This window comes from Beta vulgaris, chromosome 4 (assembly GCF_026745355.1).
Source record: "Beta vulgaris subsp. vulgaris cultivar EL10 chromosome 4, EL10.2, whole genome shotgun sequence".
Taxonomy (NCBI): Eukaryota; Viridiplantae; Streptophyta; class Magnoliopsida; order Caryophyllales; family Amaranthaceae; genus Beta; species Beta vulgaris.
In genome coordinates this window covers 9,565,914-9,593,410 of record NC_079205.1, presented here as the reverse complement: position 1 = coordinate 9,593,410, position 27,497 = coordinate 9,565,914, and the positions used below count along the sequence as shown (strand labels likewise).

The 27,497-nt window shown below is 37.0% G+C and overlaps 1 protein-coding gene and 1 non-coding gene across 4 annotated transcripts in view; both read left to right on the top strand.

Moving 5' to 3' along the window:
• The window catches only part of LOC104891637 (disease resistance protein SUMM2), a 69,068-nt gene extending 41,628 nt beyond the window's left edge, over nt 1-27,440 (top strand). The window contains exons 1-5 of one of the 3 annotated variants that reach the window (XM_048642741.2): nt 8,932-9,090; nt 9,241-9,302; nt 22,317-22,444; nt 23,002-26,721; nt 27,318-27,440. In XM_048642741.2, coding sequence (XP_048498698.1) covers nt 23,002-26,664 — 3,663 coding nt within the window. In that variant the 5' untranslated portion in view covers nt 8,932-9,090; nt 9,241-9,302; nt 22,317-22,444 and the 3' untranslated portion in view covers nt 26,665-26,721; nt 27,318-27,440. Of the gene's footprint in view, nt 1-8,930; nt 9,303-22,316; nt 22,445-23,001; nt 26,722-27,317 lie in introns of those variants that run through there. The other 2 variants (XM_048642742.2, XM_048642740.2) reach the window with 2 other exon arrangements.
• Nucleotides 18,942-19,048, top strand: LOC125497254 (small nucleolar RNA R71). The gene has a single exon (XR_007273883.1). It is a non-coding gene; the product is annotated as a small nucleolar RNA R71 (small nucleolar RNA).
• Nucleotides 27,441-27,497: the final 57 nt, after the last annotated feature.

Below are 27,497 nucleotides of genomic sequence, written 5' to 3'. Positions count from 1 at the left end.
TCTGTCTCAACTACAAAGGGCTGCTGAAAGTTTGGCATAGCGAGTACCGGTGCCGTTACCATTGCTTGTTTAAGAGCCTCAAAGGCCTTAGTAGCATCATCAGACCACCCAAAACAGTCCTTCTTTAATTGTTCTGTTAAGGGCTTTGCAATCTGGGCATAATGAGAGATGAACTTGCGGTAATAGCCCGTAAGGCCCAAGAATCCTCTAAGTTCCCGCAGGTTCTTAGGTTGTTCCCACTCCAACATAGCCTCTACCTTCTCCATATCTACAGCCACCCCACCACTAGAAATTACGTGCCCCAAATATGCTATCTCCATTCTACCAAATTCGCATTTTTTAATGTTCACAACCAAGCTGTTACGTGCCAGAGCTTGTAAAACCAATCGCAAATGGCCCACATGATCCTCTTCAGATTTACTATAAATCAATATATCATCAAAAAAAACCAAGACAAAGCGACGTAAGAATGGTCGGAATACCTCATTCATCAAAGACTGAAAAGTGGCCGGAGCGTTGGTGAGCCCAAACGGCATCACCAAAAACTCGTAGTGACCCTCATGTGTCCTGAAAGCAGTTTTATGCGTGTCCTCTGGTTTCACCAAAATTTGATGGTATCCCGCCTTTAAATCCAACTTGGAAAAAATGGTAGCCCCATGAAGCTCATCAAGTAATTCATCAATCACCGGATAGAGATATTTTCTAATATCCGTTTCTTTATTTAATGCCCGATAATCCACACAAAAAACGCCATGAACCATCTTTTTTCTTCACCAAAATGACGGGGCTCGAAAACGGACTTGTGGATGGTTTAATGATTCCGGCAGCCAACATCTCCTTAATTAACCGTTCGATTTCATCTTTCTGGAATTGGGGATATCGGTATGGTCGAACACTCACTGGGTCACTGCCATCCTTGAGGATGATGGCATGTTCATGCCCTCTAGGAGGGGGTAATCCCTTGGGGCTATCAAAAACTTCCACAAACTCTCCCATCACGCCCTTTAAGAAATCCGGTACCTCCTGGGTCTCTGGTGTCACCGCCTTCTGCTCCTCCAGTTGATTAAATTCCAGCCATAGACCCCCACCTTCCTTGCGCAAAGTCTTTAACATGGCCTTCAAAGTGATCTGGGAACGTCCTAATGAAGGATCCCCTCTAATGGTATGCTGCTCCCCATTCACCACAAAACTCATCTCCTGAGTTTTCCAGTTGCTCACCACCGTTCCCAGAGTCTCTAACCACTGCACACCTAAAATTACATCTGAGTTACCCAGCTCCAAGGGTAAAAAATCTGCTATAACCTCCACGCCACCCATTAATTGTAACCTCACCTCATGGCATATTCCGGTGCCACGGACAGCCTGCCCATCTCCAAGAGAAACCCCAAACTCCGCCGACTCGGTCACCGGCACTTGCACCTTCTCAATGGTAGTCAAGGAGAGAAAATTATGGGTTGCCCCTGGATCTACCATTACCACCACCTCGTGACCATTAATGCGACCCAGAAGTTTCATTGTTTTTGGGTTTGTCAGCCCGATCACCGAATTAAGTGAAACTTCCGGTGGTGTTTCCTCCGTAGGAGAAAGCGGTGGTTCGCTGAAGTTGAAATCACCATCGGAAACTTCCTCCGCGTCATCTATAAGCAAGACGCTCAACTCCCGGCGCCGGCAACGGTGGCCGGCGTGCCACTTTTCGTCGCACCGGTAACAGAGTCCCCTGGCTCTCTTCTCTTGAAGCTCTTTTTCTGTTAGTCGACGCATTTCACCGAAAGGCTTTACTGATGTTAGAGAAGACTTTGGGGTATTTACTGAAGCTTGTGATTCGCTGGCCCAACTCTTCCCATTAGTTACATTAGTCTGGGCCCCAGCGCTGGTAGAAGAATTAGAGCTAGGAGTTCTGTTGTATAAGGAATACCCACTTCTATAAGACCCAAGCCCATGAGTCTTCCGCAGCCCAATCACTTCATTCTTCTCCTCAATTTTCAACGCCAAGTCCATGGCCTGCTCCAGATTTAGTGGGCTTAAAACCCTCATCTCCGTTTGAATTTCCTCCTTCAACCCATGGATGAATTTCCCCAGCAGTATCGCCTCTGGTATACTCTCCAAGGGAGCAGCCATGTCGACGAATTTTCGCCGATAATCTTGCACCGTGGTGGTTTGACTGGTGGCCAACCACTGTTCATATAATGACCCACCATTGGTCGGCCGGAATTGGAGGAGTATAAACTCCTTCAATGATTCCCACGAAACAATTGGATTTCTCTTGTTCTCCCATTGATACCACCTCAGCGCATCCCCCTCCATAGCTACCACCGCAGCCTCCATTTTCTCCGACTCCGACAACCCATAGAAGGAAAAAAACTTCTCGGCTCTCAAGAACCAACCATCCGGATCTGTCCCTTCAAATCCCGGCATATCCAACTTCTTATGCCTCCAATTACCACCGCCTCTACTTCCACCATCTCTTCCCCACAAATTTCCCGGACCACCGCCAGACCCCCCTCGTCCAAATTCGCCACCATTCCTCGACAAATGTTCTGATTCTCCATCATTTCTGCCCCCTCTGTTTTCACCCTCTTCATTGCCAAGGATCCCCTGGCCCATGGCAGCTGCGTCCAGATCTCGCGGTTCCCTACTGGGATTGCGTTGGGTTCGTAGAGATGCAAGCGTTTCCCGTATTTCCTCTTGAAACCTCTCCTGTTCTCGGCGGATGACCGACATGGCTCCCTCTATATTTTCACGAGTCCGATCGATTCTTCCCCCCAACTGGAAACTCGCTATCTCCAATTCCTCCTTGCTCTTCTTCACTGCTTCCTCCATTTTCTCAGAGATTTGCTCAGCTATAGAATGTTTAACAGCTTCCATAGCCAAGCTCACTGATGAAGTGATCTGCTCAGCAATGGAGTTTTGCAAGCTAGTCATCTGCCCTTTCAAATTATCCAGCCTCTGCGCTGACGTTGAGGGTGCCATCTCCTCCTCCAGGATGTGCCGCTCTGATACCAAGTTGTAATGGCTTGGACTCCCACAACAAGGAAACACAGAAGGATTAGTAACAACAGAATTATAGCAAGTATTCTAGGCAATTCAGCAACCCAGATTTACTATATTACTGATAAAAGCAACGAGCTACAGGTAATGGTGAGCTTTCGAGAGGCCCTCTTCTCTCCAAAAGAACTTCCTTACACCTTTTCTGAATGCCTTTCTACTGAACCCAAACCCCTTATATATACAGTTTCTCTCTCCATAACTAACTTCTGACAACTCTCCCTTATTTCAGCATAATAACAAAATATTCCATTCCTCCACTACCCCTGAATGATTAATATCTCTTTTACCCTTTCTTGTTGCGCCTTGCATATGTCAGCAGTGGTTTATTGGCCTGAGGTGTCACAGGTCAACTTTTCCGCTATCAATACATGGCCTAATATCATGTCTGCATGGAATGACAATTAATTACCAAGCTCCACAAGCACATTTTCTCTTGTTCAAGCTCAATGGAAATTGTGATTGGCCTTCATGTATCTCATACTCCCCTGGGCTGACTTATGTGAAGTGCAAAACTTTGTTGCCTGCCCTATATCTTTCACCATTTTAGCAATATTCGGACATATTCCATTTTCATCTCAATCCTCACATTGTTCTTGTCGGGTTGAAATTCTCACCATGTAGACCCTTCTTATTCCCGCATATTAATACAAGTTAGACAATGTGGAACCAAATTACAAAATGATCTTAATAATTGAACATACCACAGACTTGCATACCTTCTAAAAGAGTTAAAACAGGTCTGCATCTGTCAACACCCAATGTAGAGTTGAAATTCTTTACAAAGTTTGAGGTGTTTGTATCACAACACAGGCTTGGATCAAACTTGTGTTTGGTCCATTTTGACTTCTTTCCTAGCTCTGCAAACCACTTCATCACTGATTATTTTCCTTCCTTTCTTAGCCTCTCCATTGCTTTCTTAAAGGTAAAAGGGTTTGTAGCATTGCATGCTCTCCAGAATAAGATGTACATTAGGGGGGCTGGGAAAGATTTCTTAAAGTTTCTGCTTAGATATCTGCAACAATATATTCTTTTTGCATCAGGCTAGATCATCTTCTTCAATGCTAAGTCCACACCCTGTCAAATACATTAACATGATGTTAATAAAAGATTAGGTGAGTAGTTCATTGAAAAAGAAATAGAATTAACTTGAAAATGGTTATGCTTACCTTTTGTCTGTCTGATATAATGGTCCCGTTGTTCCTCCCACCATCTTTCAGTTGGTTATATAGGTGCAAGAAAAAGTAGCTCCAGTTCTCTTCATTCTCAATGCTCACAACAGCATAAGCTAGAGGGAAAATTTCATTATTCCTATCTAAAGCTATAATCGATAGCAAAATACCTCCATAATTCCCCTTGAGGTGAGTGCCATCAACTCCAATCAATGACCTACACCCTCCCATAAACCACTTTACTTGGCAAAAAATGAGATGAAGATTGAGCTAAATTGCACAGTCCTTTGTGGCTCACCACAATGCATGAGCAAAATGCTGTTGAATTAGGGTTCATGGCATGTATCATATTCACATAGCCATGTAGTAAGCCATATGATTTATCATGCCCCTAAATATCTTAGTGATTGCATGTTACTTCATTTTGTACAAGGTCGATTGCTTCATATACAAACCGAATTTCTGAAACAACATGTCATTTAACTCTTTTCCTTTGATGTATGGGTTAAATCTGATGTCTTCCATAAGCCTTTTGCATGCCCATTTGACATTGCATATTGGCTTGTATGTCTCCAATCCCCTACAGTTGTGTCGGTCATGCCAAATTTTCTTGATTGCCCAAGTTCTCCCATCAACTAACCTACTAGCATGGATTCTCCAATCACAACATTCAGCTGCACATATGTCCTTGAAATGCCTTTTTTTCAGTGAAAATCATCCATTTTCTTGCTCTATCTTGCAAAGTCCTCCTCTTCATACAAAACCCCATTTCTATAGAGTCTCCCAAAGTGATCATCATCATCATTGTCTATGAAGTCATTCATGTATGAGGCTGCCAATTGTCTTCAATTGAAACCATAGATAGTTCTCTACCTTTTATTTTCATCAGCTTGCAAAGCTTCTACATTCAAAAACAATTATGGCAGAATCAAATTCATTTTTTTATCACAATTATTGACAAAAATTTGCAAATTCATAAACGAAAAACCCTAATTTCATTGAATTTCCATCAACAAACAACAATTTATGACAAATGAAGATGCACCTAGTAGCAAGGAAAAAAAGAACTAACATACCTCAATTATGGCAAATAAAGAGAATTAATGAGCCCACTATAACAAAGAATCCAACAGCAACAATGAGGGACAAAGATAAGAGCACAAAATTGATGTGGTAATTGAAGGGCAGCGACCAGTAAAACCAGAGCAAAAATGAAGTTTATTGTGATTGAAGCAGTAAGGTAAATTAGGTATTAAATTTGGGTTTTCAATTTCTTTTTTTCTTTTTCTCTTTTTCTGAACCATAATTAGCTAACATTTATCCTACTTAATTATTGCTTAACTTTTAATTAACAGATGTGTTATTGTAGCAATTAGGATTAAAATATAGTGGTATCATGTGGAAGAAAGATAAAAAAAAGTGGTACCATGTGGAAAAGTCAAAAGTTAGATGGTACCATATAAAAATTTCCATTAAATTATAAATGAACGTTTTATATCAATTTATTATTGTTGTATCTAAATATATATATACAAGTTACCGAAATGCACCTAATATACATTTAAATAATGTATGTAAATCACAAATTCTTATATGCGGTCGGCCACATCTGTAGCTTTCCGAGCGGCCGACCCATAGATAAGCCCAAACACAGAAACATAACCCTTGCGTGCGCCTTTCACTATTATGCGTTCCTCTTTTCCTCCTCTCTTCTCCAATCTCATCCTTTCCCCTCTCTCTCCTCTACTTCACTTGTTCCAACCTCACCAAATCATCAAGCTAAAAAACTGGAGTAATTTCGCAAATGGAATCGAACTCCATGAAAATTCAAAGTTCAAAATCCTAACTTCTTTCTTTCCGGCCTCCGTAAAATCAATGGCGTCGTTAAGGTTGAAGACAACGATAAAAAATCAATGGCAGAATTTGAGATGTACCGCGTAAATGAATTATGAAAAATTGTAAGATATTTGATGAATTTGAGGTTTGAAGTGTGAAATGTTGGACAATTTATTTTTCTGTAATCCTAGGTGATGGTGATGATGATAAACATGGTGGTGGTGATGTTGAAATACTTGAAATTAATGATACTGGTAAACTGTTGCAACAACTATCTCTGAGCAAGAGTTTAACAAGAGTAACTTGGAGTAACCTGATTTAATCATATGAGTAACCTCATTTATTCATATTAATAACCTCATTTATTTATACATGTAACTTCAATAAATCATACGAGTAACCTCATTTAATCATACGAGTAACACCAAAGGTTCATAAAAGTAACCGCATTTATTCAAACGATTAACCTTATTTATTCATAAGAGTAAACTGATAAGTAACCTTATTTATCCAAATGAGTAACCTCATTCATACGTAAGAGTAACCATGTCTATTGATACGAGTAACCTAATTCGTTTATACTTGTAACCTCATCTATTTAATGTGCGAGTAACCTCATTTAATCTTATGAGTAACCCAATTAATTCATACTAATAACCTCATTTATTTATACAAAGCAACTTCAATTAATCATATATACGAGTAACCTCACTTAATCATACGAGTAACCCCAAAGGTTGAGAAAAGTAGCCGCATTTATTCAAACGAGTAACTTCATTTATTCATAAAAGTAAACTGATTAGTAATCTCATTTATTCAAATGAGTAAATTCATTTGTTCACAAAAGTAACATTGTTTTTTCATACGAGTAACCTCATTAGTTCACAATATTAACCTTATTTAATCATACGATGATCTTATTTGATCAAGTAATCCTAATTGTTCACAAAAGTAATCCCATTTTCTTATATGAGTAACCCCATTCTTATCATATGAGTAACCCAATTAATTCATAATAGTAATGTTATTTGATTTATGAGCAACCACATTTAATCTTATGAGTAACCCAATTAATCCATTCTAGTAACCTCATTTATTTATACAAGTAATTTCAATAAAGCATACGAGTAACCTCATTTAATCATATGAGTAACTCCAAAAGTTCACAAAAGTAACCACATTTGCTTATAAGAGTAACCACATTTTTTTATAGGGGTGATACCCTTTTATTCTTAAAAGTAACCACATACTCATACAAGTAACTCCATTTGGTCATAAGGGCCTGTTCTCTTCGGCATAAAACAGCTGAACTGAACTGAACTTATTGGAGCTGAACTGAACTGAACTGAACTGAATTGAATTGAATTAAATTAAGTTGAATGTAATAAATATATAAATAATATTTTAAACAATAATAATATGAATATTAAATAATAATTATAATGATAAGTAATAATAATGAATAATAATATTATTATTTTGGTTATTTTTAAATGATAGTTATAAATAAATAATATTAATAATTATAAATTAATAATAATAATAATTAATAATAATTATTTTATATTATTTTTATTAATATATTAATACTTGATGATGATATACTCCATCCGTTTCCTAAAGATCTTCCCTCTTTCCGTTTAAGGGTGTTTCCAAAAGATCTTCCCTCTTTTGCTTTATTCCTTATTTGGCAAAATAAATTTCCCTATTTACCCTCTCATGTCACTATCATATGGTCCACCATTACATTATTAATTCAATTTTACTCCATTTCTCTCTCCTACTTTAACCCCTTTTTATTTGTTTATTTATCTTAACCCCTTTCTCTCTCCTACTTTACTCACACCATGCCCCACACAACTTGATTTTCCTTGGTATCTGTAGGAACAGTAAGTGGGAAAATCTTTAGGAAACGGAGGGAGTATAATAACAATAATATCTAAAAAGTAAATTAATATTACTATTTTAATAATTAGATTTAATAATATAAAAATATTTAGTAATAAAAATAATGACTGGGTTTGACCGCGAAAATTACATCATAAACCGTCTTGACGCGATTTGATTGGTTTATGGGCTAAAAAAAGTGGGTTTATTTGTGCTTTGACCTAAACCATGTTCCTCCTAATATCAATAGTAATAATAATGAGTAAAGCTATAATAAAAAAAATAATATATAGAAACAACAATAACAACAACAACAACAACAGCAACAATAATAATAATAATAATAATAATAATAATAATAATAATAATAATAATAATAATAATAATAATAATAATAATAATAATATAATAATAATAATAATAATAATAATAATAATAATAATAATAATAATAATAATAATAATAATAATAATATAATAATAATAATAATAATAATAATACTTAATAGTAATGATATATATTTAAATAATAATAATAATAAGAGTAATTAGTAAAATAAATTATACCAACATAATAATAATATTTAACAAAATGGTTATAAAAGAATGGAGCTGAACTGAACTGAACTGATTGGAGCTGAACTGATTGGAGCTGCACTGATTGGAGCTGCACTGAACTGAACTGAAAATAAGATGGGGAGAACAGGCCTAAGAGTAACTCCATCTGTTCATAAGTGTTTGTGCATAAGGGTCAACTTCAAAAGGTCATATCTCATCGCACACTTAATATTTTGTAAAGATTCAAGTTGTAGATGAAAATTTGGCTCGATAGTTTTTCAACGCCTGGTCAAAAGCTCGATTCTAATGAAAAACGAGTGAAATATGACCATTTGAAAACGAGCGAACAAACTGACACAGTGTCGTACACGACCACACCTATAATTTCGCATACAGTTTGACGGACAAGAACGATACTCGACAAAAGCTTAGAAGTAAAAGACAGTAAGAAACTGAAAACCAATTTCCTCAAACTTTCGTGGGAATTTCCTTATCTTCTTTCTTCATAGTATTTTTATACCTGTCTGTGCCTCTGTTTACTGTGGAAATTCACCCAGGTCTTGGTTTCACCTGTTTACTACTATCACAATGAGGTATGAGAGAAACCAACGCATCTTGGAATCAACTGGTTTTTTGTGTTGTTTATTTATTATTTGTTCCATAGGAAATCCCCTTCTTTTTTTCATTGTAAAGGAAAAACATAGTTTAACATATTTACTACCTGCTTATTGAACTAATTTCAGGCACTCTACTTCTATCCAATCATTTCATACTGGACGAGCTTGAGTTTCACATTTCCAGTTTTGTAAGTTGCTATATCATCTTACTTTTTCTAATTATATTCTAATTTTTTTTTTTTTAATTTGCGTATTTTATTTGGATTGGATATCGATTTGGATTTTTGTTGTTAAATTTGGATCGGATTTGGATCACAAAATCAGTAAATTAGATATTTAGATCTAATCCGAATTTTATTTAGTAAAATGAAAATGTAGTTGTAGTACTAATGTTTTAACATCTTCCTTTTAGTTGTTTTATTTGTATGCTTATTGTTTATCGATATCGATGATACCAAATTGCTTATAATTTTCACCCCGGGATTCCGTTACTGTTAATATGATTTCATTAAAAGCGACAATTTTATTATTTCAAGCAAATTGTTAAGAAACAATAATGGGCTAGAATTCAGAGAGGAAAAAAAACTCTTGTTACCTAAAATTGGAATATGATAATATGGTTTTCGATCCGGTCATACAAAATATTCAATTATGTTAGATCAGACATAAATCATGATTTGTTAGATCAGACATAAATCATGATTTTCATGATCTAAAAAATTGGATTTTTGATTCGATTTTTAAAAACAATGATCATGTCTTATCTTTCAGATAAACTCAATTCGATTTTTTTTCTTTAAAAATTGGCTTTCATCAACCTAAATATGAAAGTTTAAGCCAAAGTTTACCCGACTCAAAATCGGCATGAAATTTGGCTTCCCTCCAACCCAAATTAGTGGAACTTGTCACCAAACAGTCGATTCGATCATAAGCTACGATTTGGCCGGTAATACAAGTTCTCATTTGCTAAACAACGTCCTAGAATTTCTTAGTAACGCCCTAAATACGATATTTTTATACCGTATTTATATACTTGTATTTGTTTCTCTCTCCCCTCCTGGACTCACTCCCTAATTTTTATCAGATCTTTTACCCTTCTTCCTCCACTTTCTCTCCCATCTATTTCCATTCACCACAATACACCGGTGCCACCGCACAACCACCGCCGGAACACCACTGCACCACCATCGCCGGAACACCACTGCACCACCACCGCCGCACTAGTACCCGACACACCACCACCGCATACCTCCACCATCACCCCCTCTCTCTGTTTTTTTTCAATTTATAGTGAATTTTTTTAAAAAAAAAATTAAGGGAACGTCCACCATGGACGCCTCCCTTAATTTTTTAAAAAAAAAATTCAAAAAATAAGGGGGCGCCCACCAAGGACGCCCCACCACCGGTGGAGGCGTCCTTGGCAGGCGCTCCACCACATGGTGAGGCGCCTGCCAAGGACGCCTCCACCAGTGGTGGGGCGTCCTTGGTGGGCGCCACCTTATTTTCTGATTTTTTTTTTTTTGAAAAAAGGGAGGCTGAGGATCTTGGTTATAGGTGATGATAGATAAATTTATCATTTTGATGAAGTTGTGGAGTATTAGATCTGCAATTTGTGTTTGAGATGCTCAAGCTCTTATCTGGTGCGTGCTTTAGTTATAAATGCTTATTGAGATAGGATTAATTAGACAGAGGAGCTCAAATGCTCAAGTTGATTGGGAAAGGCGTGGACAGGTTCACGACTTCCTCCCTCTTTTAAAAAAAAATTCAGAAAAAAAGGGAGAAAAAACAAAGAGAAGAAGGTGGTGGTCTGTGGGGGGGGGGAAGGTGGTGGTGGTGGTGTGGCGGGAAGTAAATATTTGAAGGTGGAGGAGGGGTTAGGGAAGTGAGTTAAGGGGAGGAGAGAGAAAAGAAAGCAAAGTATATAAATACAGTATAAAAATACTGTATTTAGGGCGTTAGTAGGAAATTCTAGGGCGTTGTTTAGCAAAAACCCCTAAAAGTTTTAACAAATCCGGTGAAGTCCATCCAGTAAACACCTCTAAAGTCTAAGAGAGCATATAACAAAGGGAGAAACAATATTTGCCTGTATGTATGTTGCATTTCCTCCGATTTTCATTAGTTTAGCTACTCTTTTTGCCATAAAGTTTTAGGAGAAGAGTTTGTGTTGTAAGAGACCGCCTACTTTTAAATTAAAATTAGACAATGGTAAGCCCGATATTAGAAGAGAATTATCACAATAGTAATTAGGATAATTTCTTTAGGTGACTAGTAACACTAGTTTAATCCATTTAGTGACTAGGTCTATTTTTATACTTCCTTCGTTTTTTATTAGATGTTACACTTTTTTAAATCACGGACTCCTAGGTAATTTTTGGAGAGGAGAGAGATAGAGAGAATGAAAAACAAAAGGGTCCCATGTGAACATGTCATAGGTGAGAGATAGAGAGAAGTTATTTCCCAAAATAAAAGTGTAACATCTAATTTAAAACTTTCTAAAATAGAAAGTGTAACATCTAAAAAAATACGGAGGAAGTATTAAAATTAGACCGTCTCTTTTAATCATTTTTGTTAGGAGAAATAGGTTCGTACTGGGTCGTAGAAGAGAAACAAAAACATTAATTTATTGTAAAAAAGGTATTTGGGGTCATAGAAGGAGAAACATTATGGCATATATCATAATATAAAAATTGGTAGGGCAATTCCAAAAAGAGAAAAGGTAGGTAAATTAATAAATGACAACCTAGACAGGAAAGTGGGTAAATTAATAAAAGAAATTTTTGTCAGACAAGACCTATTTAAATAAATATTTATTGAGAAGGACGTAATAAAGACTTGTTTGTCTAAAAAGATGTGTTATACTACTTTCTTTTGTTACTCTAGACCATTTTAACATTTTCCAACCAAAAAGTCTATTTTGCAACCGTGTTTTTTTTCTCATTTAATGAGAGGGGGGGGGGGGGGGGGTTTGTCAAAACAGGACAGCCTATTTAAGGGTCAGTTTAGTTTCATGAAAAATTATTTTTCATGAAAAGTATTTTCGGGCGGAAAATGCATATGAATGTTAGTGTTCCTTTGTTTGATTCGATGGAAAATTATTTAACTAAAAAAGAAAAAATGGATATGTAGGGAATGAGAGAATGGAAGAAAATGGTTTTTCCTACAAATTTTGGAAGAAAATATTGATAAAGGGATGGAAAACTTTGTTCCATCTTAGTTTTGTCTTTTAAATCTCTTGTCTAACCAAACAATAGAAAATGGAAAAAATCGTTTTCCTCCAAAACAAACAGACACTAGTAAAGTAAATGCTTATTGTTGCGGTCAAAAAGTGGCCTATTGCTGCTGTTTTGGGGGCGCAGCAATTAAGGGGGCAGCAATAGGTATTAACTATATTGCCGCGGTTTTAAACCGCAACAATATCTCCAAATATTGCTGCGGTTTTTAAACCAAACCGCAGCGATATTTATTTTTTTAATGTTAAGAAGTACACATATTGCTGCGATTTTGAGCCAAACCCGCAGCAATATGTGCACTTTTTCAATTTTTTTTTTTTTTTTTTTTTTTTTTTTTTGCATTTTGCCATTAAATTTGAAATATAAAAATGTAAGACAAAAATAAAACAATAGAAGCAAGAAGTAATAGAAAACGATTACTGATACATAAACAATAAAGATAATATAAAATCACACATGTATAAAAAAACAAAGATGTGAAAAGAAATATAAGTCATAAATTTTAAAAAATCAAAAAAAAATTAATTCTAACACCACCTAATCAGATCTGATAATTACAAAAGAAAAATAAAATAAAACTCGGTTTACATTCGTAGAATACTAAATTTGAAGATGTAAAAGAGAAAAAGGAACAAACGTTCCACTTCATCTTCATGGCATTCATCTTAACTGTCTTGGCTTCGCGACTTCTATGACAAAAAAGGAAACTCCGATAATAAATCGTCGGCATCATCAACATTGTTAATAACTGCGCAGCAAAACACGAGCAAGTCGCCGTCGTCCATCGAGGAAGTCATCGTCGTCCAACGAGGAAGTCATCGTCGGCGTTTAATATCAGTTGGTTAATATCGCCGGTTAATATCGTCGGCGGACGAGAGCCGAGGCAGGAAGAACGACAAAGTTTAAAAGTGAAGTGAGAGGAAGGCTGAGAGATAGAGGATGAGAGTTTGAGAGATGAGAGGTGAGAGTGAAGAGAGATGAAGGAGAGACAAAGAGGGTGAGGAAGAAAGTGAAAACGACGCCCAGATGAGAGGTGAAAGTGAAGAGAGAGGAAGGAGAGACAAAGAGGGTGAGGAAGAAAGTGAAAACGGCGCCCTTAGTGAGTTAGTAGGTATTTAAAAAAACCCTAATGACCATATTGCTGCGATTTCTATAAGGAACCGCATCAATATATTAAAATAATATTTTTTTAATATTATTTTAATATATTGCCGTGGTTTTTACTAAAAATCACAGCAATATATTTGGTCAAATAGTCAAAAAAATTCGTTCAAATCATATTGCTGCGGTTTTTAGCCGAAACCGCATCAATATGGTTATTTTATATTTTTCCTTTTCTTTTTACGTGATATATTGCAGCGTATGGGTAAAACCGCAGCAATACTACCGCGGTAATTAGCAATTATTTTACTAGTGAGAGCCTTAATGAGAAAGGGTGGGGAAAAAAGCCATGGCCGAAAAATAGACTTTTTAGGCGAAAAATATTTGGATGGTCTGAAGTGACAAATGAAAGTATTATAATACGTTTTTTAAATAATAGAAAATATATTTATTAACTATTACTTAATAAAATAGCTATTTTAATAGATCTTATCTCACAACAAGTTCTTGAGAAAAACAGGAGGGAGTAACTTTGTAAATGAGTGAGAATTTGTGACTTTTCCGCATATGTGATAGACGTGTCGCTCACCTAACAAAAGTAATTTCCTAACTAACCTCCTAACTATGTAGCAGGGCAAATCAAGGTCGAATTCACAGGGACAAACAGTATCAAACACTAGTAATCTTGACTCAATTTAACTAAACAAGTGACAAACAATGATGAAAACGTTGTTGAACTAATAATAATGCTAAATTACGACAACTACTAAGAACACACAAGGTATAATCAATCAATAAAGACATCTAGAATTAAGTATCCCCACTAGCACGAATAATACATGAATAACTTTCATCCCAAGAAACATAATCAATGATTCAAAAGGACTAATGCACTTTATAACTACCAAAAATCTCTCTCGAATATCAATGGCTACTCTAAACAAGCAATCAAACCTATTCCCATGGAATCATGCAAGAAAGAGACATTAACATAGCATCACAATTAGATTCCTAGTAATCCTATCTACTTATTCCCATAGAGGTATTCATTACTCTTGATTGAATCAACAAATCCATCTAGATTCAATTCCCATTGAAAACAAGACATAAGGAATCAACTCAAAATCATCTATCCATAGTATGATAATGAAAATAAGAACAATTCAATCAAGCAAGAACAATTAATCACATCAACTTGGGATTAATGGAGGAATTCATGTATTAATCATTGCTAGGGTACCCTAATTATAAATCTACTCACTCATAATTGAAATAACAAAGCAAATAATAAATAAATTGAAAGACATAATAATAGTAAAAGAAAAGAAGAGATTAGAAAAACTTAGTCTTTACTTGAATGAATCAAACTTTTAGAATTCAAGGTTCAATAATGGAGTTTTCTCTCAAAAGCTCTCTTAAAAGTAATAGTCTATTCTCTAATAATAAAAAGTATTCAAAAAGTATGTTTAATAAAACCTAATATCGTTTTCATAAACTAAAATAGAAATAATTAAAAACCGCGAAATTAATCGGGAAACAATGTGCACGGTCGAGCGAAAAGCTGCACGGGCATGCAGGACTGTGCACGGGCAAGCAGATTCTTGCTTGGGCTTGCTCGCAACACATAAGATTTTTGGCGATTTTGTTACAATTATGCACGGGCAAGCGAGATCTCGCTTGGGCGTGCGCCTTGGTGCGTGGGCAAGCGAGATCCTGCCTTGGCGTGCCCCTTGGTGCATGGGAAAGCAAACTTCTGCTTGGTCCCGCAAAGAGAGTAATCTTTGATATCGTCATTCATTCAACTCCAAAAGCACTCAAATTCATCTTCTCGCATCCGGAAGCCGCCATCTAGACCATCTACGAACCATATTAGCTTCTCTTAGTCACAATCGGCTTCTATAACCTGAAAATCACATGAAAGATCCGAAAGTATCTCAAAATAACATAATGGTTCAAAAGAATGCCCAAATCATGAAATTAGACCTAATATGCCCTAAAATCTTCATGAAAATGAGACTTAATACCTACCTATAGGCAACTAAAAATCGACTTCTCAAACTCCCCCAAGCTAAACTAATGTTTGTCCTCAAGCATTCCAACATGAAACATAGGGAAAAGTAAGAAAAAAACTCTTCAAGCACACACACAACACGGTTTTCAAATCAATCTTCAATGTGAAAATGAGACCATGAAGGGAATAAACACAAAACTATTCAATCAAATTCTTAGATCTCATAATGGTGACTTGACAACCAATATTACCACTTTGCTCCCCCAAGCTTGCCTTGACCATACATGATAACCCTCACTCTAGTCGTGCAACACAACACTCATGTGTAAAAGGGTCAAATAGTCGCTCAAGGCTCCATTCCATTGATTATATCCTACCATAAGCTTGCACATCTTCTCACTTTCCACCGCTTCGGGACTATGTTATATGCAATGAATCATGAGGGCTTTATATAGGTTGTAATGAAGGCTTAAGGTATGTGTGTGGAAAGTTCTAGGAAAGTGGTGCTCAAAGGGGAAAGTGAAGCTTTTTTTTTTCAAACACCATTGACAACAATTATCAAACCTCACACACACATTTTAATTTGACTTCATTTTCTCTTTCTCATTGGCTACTTCATAACTCCTCAACAATAAACTCAAATTTCCTTTTATTACGCACTAAAATAAATCACAATCTTTTTTTTTCTTTTGTTTTCTCTTTTTTTTTCAATAAAGGATTTAACAAATTATCTACAAGAGGAAATCGATAGGAGTTTCAAAGAAAGCAACTATGAAGAGGTGAACTCAATACAATCAAACACCACAAAATATCTCTAATGTCACGTTTAACTTCATCAACATAGCTTCACAATCCCTTAGGTAGGACAAGGTAAAGGGCTATATATGTAGTTAATCAAGAAAAACAAGTTAGGCTTAGAGGGGTGACAAAAAGAGATTAATCAATGTAGGTGGCATTTGGTCATGTAGCTCAGAAATAACAGATGTCTCAATCATATTCAATGCACAAACAAGTCAATGCGGTCTCAAGGAGTATCTATGCAAGTTCTAGAGGATAATAATCAAGGAAGACCATCACACATGAAAAGAAAGACTAAAAAAAATGTTAGTCCATTCGGCTCAAATAACCTCACTAGGTAGATTTTTGGCTAACAAGCATAGTCAAGTCTCCCTTGGGAGGATCAAACCATCTTACCACAAACCATTCAAATCACAACGAGCAAGGAGAGATCAAATAATTCAGAGTTATTCAAATCATGTTTAGACTTCACATAGAGATGATCATAAAACCAAGCTTAGTGTGTACTATTAGTAGTGATCGATCCTAAATGCAACCTAAAATGCAACTTAATGATGAATCTATATGCAAAAACGGAAAGTAAAAATGCCTAAATGATGAATATGTACAGATGATATGGTAAATCCATCCCAGGACATCTCCATCAAAGAAAACTACCCCTCCCCTCTTTTAGTTGAGTGGCGCGCCCGGGGCACTTTCTCTTTTCATTTCGTCGTTGCTCATTCCCGTTAGGCCGAAGTGTTTGGCCTTCTCTTCTCCGCGCCCGCTCACGCTTCCCCAAGCTAGCATGTCACAATGTCCGCAATGTGACAAAGGTAAAGAGTAGACACAAAGAAAGGGGCAGGGTACTCACAAATCCTTACTAAGGAGGGGAGAGCGAAGGGATCAGAAAGCCTGGTGACTCCATCCAAGTATTGAGGTTTTCCAAGATTGTGAATATAGATGACAAGTTCTTCTTAATAATGCACTGCTCTGCCTTAATCTCAGCAACTAAATGTTGGATTTTTGCAAGTGATCTCTCAATCGACATAGAAGGAGTGCTAGATATAACCGGGGTATCCTCATTGAGAACATCCACTATATCAACAATTTCTCCCATAGGTGGAGAAACCTTGGAGTTTGTGAGTGTGTACTCCATCTTCTCATCATCTATTTCAAAGGTGATTTTTTCCTTTTTCATATCAATTATGGCTTCAGCAGTGGCCAAAAAGGGTCTCCCAAGAATAATGGGAACGTTTGCATCTTCTTCCATTTCCATAACAACAAAATCACATGGAATGAAAAATTTTCCGACTCTAAAGGAACATCTTCAAGGATGCCAAGGGGAACTTGACTGTTCTATCTGCTAGTTGTAAGGAGATGCTGTGTGTTCAGTTCACCCATATTGAGCTTCTTGCAGATTGACAAGGGCATGAGACTGACACTTGCCCCAAGATCACATAAGGCATTCTTGATCTCAATATCACTAAGCTTAACCTGGATCTCCTAGCTTCTTTAGAAGCTTGTTCTACAAAATAGCACTACACTCAACTGTTAGTGAAACAGTGACATTCTCTTCAATGTTTTTCTTGTTGGAAAGCATGTCTTTCAAAAACTTAGCATAAGAAGGCATCTCTGAGATAGCATCCAAGAAAGGGATGTTAATGTGCAACTTCTTCAAAATATCAAGGAACTTCCCATATTTCTTCCTAGCTTTGCTTGTGCCAATCTTTGAGGGAATGAAACAAGTGGCTTGTATGGTGCAATAGGTATGACAATAGGTTCCTTTTTCTCAGTCTCCTTAGCTTCCTCTTCCAACACTTTTTCGCCTTGATCTTCTTCACTCGGTTTTTTGGACTCTTTTGCACTCTTCCTTTGGTCATTCATCTTCCTATTGGGATCTTGAATTCTCTACCACTTCTCAATGGATAGCATGGATATACCCTTTGGATTGGTTCGGTTTGCCGGAAGTTGGCCTGAAGGTTTTGAAGATGACTGATTTGTTGAGCAAGTTGGGTCATCTGATTTTCCATCATTTATTATTATGGATGAATTTGTTGAAGGGAGTTGCTGAAGAAGTCATTCTGCTTCGCTTGATATTCAATTTGCTTTGCTGAGAAGAAGCTAAATTCTCTATGATGGTTTCAAGGTTGGATGTTGAGGATGAGGAGGAGGAGTTGAATGGTGGCCTTTGTTGGAAACCAGGTGGTTGGGAGTAGTTTGTGGGTGGAGGTTGAGGTTGGTTATTTTTGTAAGAGAAGTTTGGATGATTCTTCCAACCTGGGTTATACGTGTTTGAGTATGGGTTGTTTTGTGGTCTTGTGTTTGTGTTTAGGAGGGAATTAGCTTGCTCAGTCACCGCTCCCATGGTATTATATTGACACTCATTAAATGAGTGACCTTGCACTTCACAAATCCCACAAACAGGTGCTATTGATCCGCTACTCAACTGATCAACTTTAGCTGCGAAAACTTGCACAGTGTTAGTTAAAGTAGCAATAGCATCAACCTCATACTTACCTCCCTTTTTAGGGGTTCCATGAGATACACTATAGTCATTCAAGTAATTGTTGGCAACCATATCATCCAACAATATCTTGCAGCTTCTGGAGTTTTGGCCATGAAAGTACCGCCAGACGGCATCAATAGAACTTCGAACTTCATGCTTCAGACCATTGTAAAATGTCTGGATCAATAGCCACTCAGGAATGCCATGGTGTGGACACTGTCTTTGTAAAGCCTTGTATTTCTGCCATGATTCATAGAGAGATTCCAATTCATGTTGTTGAAAAGCAGATATCTCATTTCTGAACTTGGAAGTTCTCATAGGAGGGAAGAACTTGTAAAGAAAGCCTTTTTCAGTTTGGCCATGTGGCAATCTTCCTCATTCTTTTCTTTAAACCATTCCTTTTGCTTCGTCCCTGAGAGAAAAAGGAAAAGCACAATATCGAATCAAATCATCAAAAACATTTGTTAATTTCAAAGTATTGCACTTTTCTAAGAAGTTAGCCAAATGATCAGTAGGGCTCTCTTTGGGTGTTCGCGCATATGAGTCCTGTGAGATGAACTGGATGAACTGTGGCTTGAGCTCGAAATGTGTAGCAGTTGTTGTTGGTCTGGTGATGATGGTGGTGGTCTCATCGGGCATAGCATATTCCCTTAGAGACTTTGGTGGTGCTTCGTCTCCCATTGTTGATTCTTGTTGTTGTTTTCTTCTTTGACCTCCTAATCTCCTTGTTGTAGCTTCGATCTCGCGATCAAGAGTAATTAGATCTTGTAAACCCTTGCTACGATTGCGCATGCAACAAGAAGACTGAAAGAAAAGGGATCAAACAACAAATAGAGTAACAATGATCGAACAAAAATAAATTTAGCTAATAAATCAAAGATAAACTAATCTAATACCGTTAGTCACCGGCAACGGCGCCAAAATTTGATAGGTGTGTCGCGCACCTAACAAAAGTAATTTCCTAACTAAACTTCTAACTATGTAGCCGGGCAAATCAAGGTCGAATTCACAGGGACAAACGGTATCAAACACTAGTAATTTTGACTCAATTTAACTAAACAAGTGACAAACAATGATGAAAACGGTGTTGAACTAATAATAATGCTAAACTACGACAACTACTAAGAACACACAAGGTATAATCAATCAATAAAGACATCTAGCATTAAGTATCCCTACTAGCACGAATAATACATGAATAATTTCTATCCCAAGAAACATAATCAATGATTCAAAAGGAGTAATGCACTTTATAACTACCAAAGATCTCTCCTGAATACCAGTGGCTACTCTAAACAAGCAATCAAACCTAGTCCCATGGAATCATGCAAGAAAGAGATAATAACATAGCATCACAATTAGATTCCTAGTAATCCTATCTACTTATTCCCATAGAGGTATTCATTACTCTTGATTGAATCAACAAATCCATCTAGATTCAATTCCCATTGAAAACAAGACATAAGGAATCAACTCAAAATCATCTATCCATAGTATGATAATGAAAATAAGAACAATTCAATCAAGCAAGAACAATTAATCACATCAACTTGGGATTAATGAAGGAATTCATGTATTAATCATTGCTAGGGTACCCTAGATTATAAATCTACTCACTCATAATTGAAATAACAAAGCAAATAATAAATAAATTGAAAGACATAATAATAGTAAAAGAAAAGAAGAGATTAGAAAAACTTAGTCTTTACTTGAATGAATCAAACTTGTAGAATTCAAGGTTCAATAATGGAGTTTTCTCTCAAAAGCTCTCTTAAAAGTAATAGTCTATTCTCTAATAATAAAAAGTACTCAAAAAGTATGTTTAATAAAACCTAATATCGTTTTCATAAACTAAAAAAGAAATAATTAAAACCGCGAAATTAATCAGGAAACAATGTGCACGGTCGAGCGAAAAGCTGCACGGTCATGCAGGACCGTGCACGGGCAAGCGGATTCTTGCTTGGGCGTGCGCGCAACACATAAGGTTTTTGGCGATTTTGTTACAATTATGCACGGGCAAGCAAGATCTCGCTTGGGCGTGCGCCTTGGTGCGTGGGCAAGCGAGATCCTGCTTGGAGTTAGTGCATTTTAAATTCTCTCTCTTAATATGACATATAAAATGTTAAAATAGCTGCAAGCTTTTACCGTAATTAAAATTTGTTTAGTACATGAGTGCATGTCAAAGTCCAAATGACCTTTACACTCTACCTACTTCCTTTGTCTGCCACTTTGATTTTGGATCAGTAACTTATTCTGGTCCTTGTCTCCTTGGCCCATCTCAACGAAATGTCGTTTTAGTTATTCCCCCCATATTATTCGTCCATATTTATACGTTTTTTTTCCTCCTCTACTTTTTTCCCCCATAACAACCCCCACCTCCCACCAGCCCCCACCCCAACCTCCCAACACTATCCCCCACCTCACACCCCTACAGCCTCCAACAGCCAACCCCAATCTCCTTTCCCCTCACACCTGGCCCGACCAACTCCCCTCCCACCCTTGCCCAGCCCCACCCTCGCAGCCCCCCAAACACCCAACCCTTCATACCCCTCGTCCTCCCCTTCCCTTCGAAGACCCCCCAGAGTACTCTTATAAATATTCAATATGACAATATTAATAAAAGTAGTACTCCCTCCGTCCCATAATACTCTTTACACTTTCCTTTTTTTATATTATACTCTTTACACTTCTTTTTTGGATAATGACCTACTATTATTTTAATCATTCTACCTTTTAACTATTAGCCCACACTATCTCCTCTAAATAAAATAATACCACTCTTATTAACTAATAACTCTAACCATAACCCACATTTTCTGTGCTTAAAATAAATACTACTTTTATAAACTATTAACTCCTATCACATCTACTTTTCAATAAAATAACAATTGATAATCAAACAATTTATCATCTTAAAACTACATGTCTTGATAAGTGTTAAGAGTATTATGGGACGGGAAGAATAATTGAGACGAATCAAACAAAACCTCACATGAATATCTTTTTTCTTATAAATTGAGAAAAATCAAGAAGATTCTCTCTAAATTTAAATAGTGTTAAGATTTCAAGTGAAAAAGATAAAAATACATGGAATACTATGTAGACTTCACTACCCCTATACAATGTGTTCGTTTCATGATGTCCTCTGCCTAGGCTCGAGTAGTAGTGCATGATTAGTGCTTCCATGAAGTGTGGCTCTTTCTAGGCTCTAGTAGCTTTTAAAGATTACCAAAAATTCCTTAATACTTGATTAGATTCAAATTCTATTAAGAGGGTAAAAAGTGGTCAGGAGATAAGAACTAATTGGACCAAGAGATTTTCATCTTACCCTTAGATAATTTTGTGTCTAAGGCTAAAGGCTTTTGGACCAGCATCTTTTGATAATAACAACGTTGCTCAATATGACTCATTATTCATGCACCTTATAACATGAGCAACTATTAGTCTATTACTAGTAATTACAAGGAGTACTGGGAACATTTTTCTTTTTTTTCCCAGTTGCATCATAATCAAACTACCAAATTCTCCTTGGTTTATCTACTATTCTCATGCCGTGAATTTTGCTTTTTGCCAGGATCTTCCTCGAACAACTCTTTGTTTTCTACTGCTTGTTGCGGATAACTGTCACTGAGCCACAAGTCTGTTACTTTTATTTAGCTCTTGCTTGGACTGCAATAGCCTGTCTGAGACATTACTTATAAGGTATGATGATTGATGAACATCTCATTTGTTCTCTCATTGTAATTATTCCCAGGTTTATTATTAATGCTTTTGTCCATAACATAAACATAATTTTCAGTTGACAGTATCCAACATTCTGTTGTAGATGAAATATTGAATGGCTTATTCTATCATTTTTCTAATTATTTGCTCAGTTCCTGATAAATTTAGTAAGTCAAAGTTTTTGTCAATAGGAAAATTAATAAAGAATTTCTAGGGTATTGACATAATTCCTACATCTATTTCTCAATACTGTTTCCCAAGTAAACAAAAGACACAAAAGTGAGTTCATGAGACTAGGAAAAGTAATGCCATAACCTCACTTACATTGTTCCAGTTCATGCATGTATGATATTGGAATTAAACAGAGTGCATGCAGTGTACACAAGCATACAACTTTTTGTGAAAAACCCAAAAGACACGTCATATATCATGTAGTTCTCTTATTTTGCAAAAAAGAAAAAGAAATAAGAAAACCACTCTGTTCCTTTGTTCTTATCCTTTTGTAGTTTAACACTCTTAAATCTATTTTGGCCCAGATGAATTGGATACGAGATTGCCTATCCAGCAACTCTTCTGTGGATCAAAAGACCAGAACCCTGAGGGACAAAATCAGCACTCTAATAGCTAGAGAGTCTGATGTTTGTACAGAGGTTGAGCATGCAGAGATTCAGCCTGGAAACAAGCGAAGAAGAGAGGTCGATCACTGGCTGACAACTGTGCAAGCGAAAATAGACGAGGTTCAAAGCATACTAAAGGATGGTCAAGATCAAGGATCTTCTTCCAACTCCAACTTTACTGGTCGCTTAGACAGATTGATTGCAGAAGTTGGCGAACTTATGCAACAAGGTGATAAGTTTCGAGATCGACTTGTATTATTTGTTCCAGAGAGCACAAGATTGGAAATGTGGCTGGGTAAAAAACCAACAGGAACAAATTTTCAACATAATTATGAAAGAATTCTAGAGTGGTTACAACACCAGGAAAACCACATGATCGGCGTGTATGGAATGGGGGGTGTTGGCAAAACTACACTCTTGATGAAGATACATGATGAACTGCTGACGAATTCGAAACTTTATGGGCGTGTTTACTGGGTAACTGTCTCACAAAATTGGAGTGTGCACAAATTGCAAGGAGACATTGCCAAAGTACTTGGCTTGGGGAGTCTTGAGGAGGATGATAAAAGGAAGAGAGCGGCTATATTACACAAAAAAATAGTTGCTAATGGCCTGACTGTACTCATCTTAGATGACATGTGGAAACAATTTTCAGAAAATGATGTTGGAATCCCCCTTGAAGGAAGTAGTTGCAAGACGATTCTAACCACTCGCTCACTAGAAGTGTGTCGGAGAATGGGATGCAAAGACTTCGTCATCAAGGCTGAAATTCTCCATGAAGTTGAGGCTTGGGACTTGTTTGTTGACAACCTTGGGCACTATGACACACTTACAATGGAAGCAAAAGAAATAGCTAGAGATGTTGCAAAGGAGTGTGGCGGTTTACCACTAGCAATTACTACAATGGCTTGCTGTATGAGGGACATAGTTGATATTCATGAGTGGAAAAATGCTTTGAAAGACCTGAAAGATGTTCGTGGGCAAGTTGATATGGAAGATGATGTGTTGCGAGTATTGCAATACTCCTATGACCGACTAAATGACAAGTTGGTCCAGAACTGCTTCTTAAGCTGCATTCTATATCCCGAAGATAAGAAAATAAAGAGAACAACATTGATAGATCTTTGGATTAATGAAGGATTGCTAGATGAGATGGAGAGCATGGAAGAGCAAGTAAACAAAGGATATAGTGTTTTAAATAAACTAGTAAACTGGTGTTTGTTGGAGTCAACCTTCGACTTGGATGAGGAAGAGTGTGTGAAGATGCATGATTTAATAAGAGACATGGCTATTATGATAACAAAAGAATCTCCACGCTTCATGGCAAAATCAGGACTAATGTTTCGGGATGTGCCAAAAGACGAGCAGTGGAGCAAGGATCTCAAGAAGGTCTCGTTGAGTCATAATGATATAGAAGATATTCCATGTGGCATGACACCCGTGACCCCGCACCTCACAGTTCTGTTGTTTTGTCATAATTATCATCTTAGTAAAATTCCAGAATCATTCTTTATGCACATGAGATCCCTCACCGTTCTTGATTTGTCTCACACCAATATCGAGAGTCTACCGGAGAGTGTTTCTAATTTGGAAAATCTAAGAGCGCTTCTACTTGAAGGATGTGAGGCTCTTAGTAAAATCCCAGATTCATTCTTTATGCACATAAGATCCCTCACCGTTCTTGATTTGTCTTACACCAAAATCGAGAGTCTACCGGAGAGTGTTTCTAATTTGGAAAATCTAAGAGCACTTCTACTTCAAGAGTGTGGCGCTCTTAAAGATTTACCTTCAGTAGCAAAGCTTACCAAACTGAGGATTTTGAAGCTTCACAGATTTGACGGGGATATAGAAGACAATTATATGGAACCACCTAAGGGGATTGAGAGCTTAAATCTGAAGGTGCTAAGTTTTGGCGAATGGGAAATGTTTGATGATGTAATTAGGTTTAATAGATTGATAAAATCTTGGCAGGGGTGTGATGAGCTATCTTGGAGGCGTTTGGAGCTTAAAGGAAAAGATGCAGATAAATCATTTTATGACTATTGTATTTTTTATGATTTTCATGTAAATCCCCAGACTTTGCTGATAGCTTCTGTTGAGTGCAAAGAGGAGCTGCCAATATTACCTAGCACAATTAGACGGTTGGCGGTGTTTAATATTAATGCATTCGAGTATCAAAGTCTGGGAAATTTGTTGCCCTCATTGGCTGGTACAAAAGAGTTAGAGAGTTTGTTGGTAGGAGAGTGCGAAGGATTGGAGTACATATTAACATCAGAAGTAGTTCCCTCTCTTGACAGCCTTGAGTATTTATGGGTGAACAGTATGCCTGATTTTAGAGGGTTATCAAACTCACTTTCAGTTGTAGCCTTTTCCCATATTAAAAAGTTAGTTATCCAGAAGTGTCCAAAGATAAAGGTATTATTTCCAGGGAAGTTGCTACAACAAGACCATGCTTTGTTTCCTTTGATGGAAACACTCGAAGTGGTTGAGTGCAACGAGTTGGAGGAGATATTTGAAGGAGGTGGGAGGGATAGTTATTCATGTTCATCTTTAGAAAGTGAGAAAGTGAGAATGCTTGATTTAAATGCTTCCAATCCAAACCACAACTCCATCCTTGTTGATCTTCCTAAATTAAGGGAGTTAAATCTGTGGCAGCTACCGAAGTTGAGAAGAATTTACAGACACCTGCATCTCTGTACTTTGTTAGAATACCTTACTGTAGGAGAGTGTGCAGAGATAGAGCCATCGGAACCCACCCTTAGTCTTCCCACGTTAAGGGAATTACATTTGCAGAATTTACCAAAGTTTAGCAGCATATATATTGTGTCACTCATGTGCACTTCTCTGCGTAAACTAGTAATCAGTGATTTAGCATGTATGAAGGTGGTGTTTCCATGTAAGTTGGTAGAACAGGAGCAGTCTCTTCTTCCAAATCTGGAGGAACTCCGTGTGTCCAACTGTGACGAGTTGGAAGAGATATTTGAAGGTGGTGGGAGGTATAGTTCACGTTCCCAGAGTGAGAAAGTGACAATGCTTGATTTAAATGCTTCCAATCCAAACCCCAACCCAATCCTTGTTCATCTTCCTAAATTATATGAACTAACTCTGTGGCAACTACCGAAGTTGAGAAGAATTTACAGACACCTACATCTCTGTCCTTCATTGACACAGCTTCGTGTACAACATTGTGCGGAGATAGAGCAGATATTTGAAGCATCCAAACCCACCCTTGCTATACCTCAGTTATGGAGATTAAAATTAGACAATTTACCAAAGTTGAACAGCATACATAGAGGGTTACTTGTGTGCAAGCCTCTATGTGCTTTCTCAATACTCTCAATAGACAATTGTTGGAAGCTGAAGACGTTGTCGCTTTTGTCCGAGGGCCTAATTTGCGACGCCTCACCAACTAGTTTGCTTTCCCTTCCCACGGATTCTGAAGATCCAGAATTGTGGGACCTCTTACGTAGCAAATACCGTAAAGATGCATGTTTTCTTTCTGAAGCAATACAACGGGCAACGAAGCACCAGCTAAAGCGGAAAAGAAAATGGGGAGCTTCGCTGTCACTTTCTCTCCTTTAGTAGGGCATGCAGCAATCAGTATCTATTACAACTAAACTAATAAGCCCAACGTTGATGGTAAACAGGTTTTTTTTTTTTTCATGTAATGGAATCAGTAGCAATAATTTTAATTTTGTAGATAATTTGTATAATCAATTATCTTATTTGTCAAAGTCCTCAATGCGTGCTCACATTGGATCTTTTCTTTTTGTTTCATCATCTCCTTCACTACTTCTCTATCCCCGAAAACATGGAACAACTTTGGGAAACGAGTACATTTATTTGTTAGCTCTAGCCTTTAGATTCATTCATTGGCTAATACATTTATTATGATATGTCTTAACAACATTTACAGTGTGCACTTGTTTTTCCATATAATTGCACTTTATTTTGCAAAACATGTCCCATTTTTCAATACCATGAGGTAAACAAATGTTTGCTAAATCTGAGTGATGATTAACTATCACAAAATGAAGGTCAATATACTACTCTGGTTTAAGAAGCACTAATGCTTGGACATTCAAACAAGTACATTTATTTTGTCAGCTCTAGTCTCCAGTATCTGCTGTATGTGGTATCTTGTCTTTTGTAATACTTTGGAATCAATGTTGTTTCATAGTTAAATGTTGTCATCATTTGTGCATAAACAATGTGCTTTTGAAATTGATTTTCAGTTATGATCGTCATAATTACGAGAAGGTCCAACACTGTTCTTAAGCTGCATATTATTTCCTGAAGATTGCCCCATGGCGAGAGAATTAAGAGAACTCTGGATCATGGAAGGGTTATTTGATGAGGTAGTATGCACGATCAAGTAAACAAGAGTTATCTAAGGAAAGAAATAGTTTATTTCA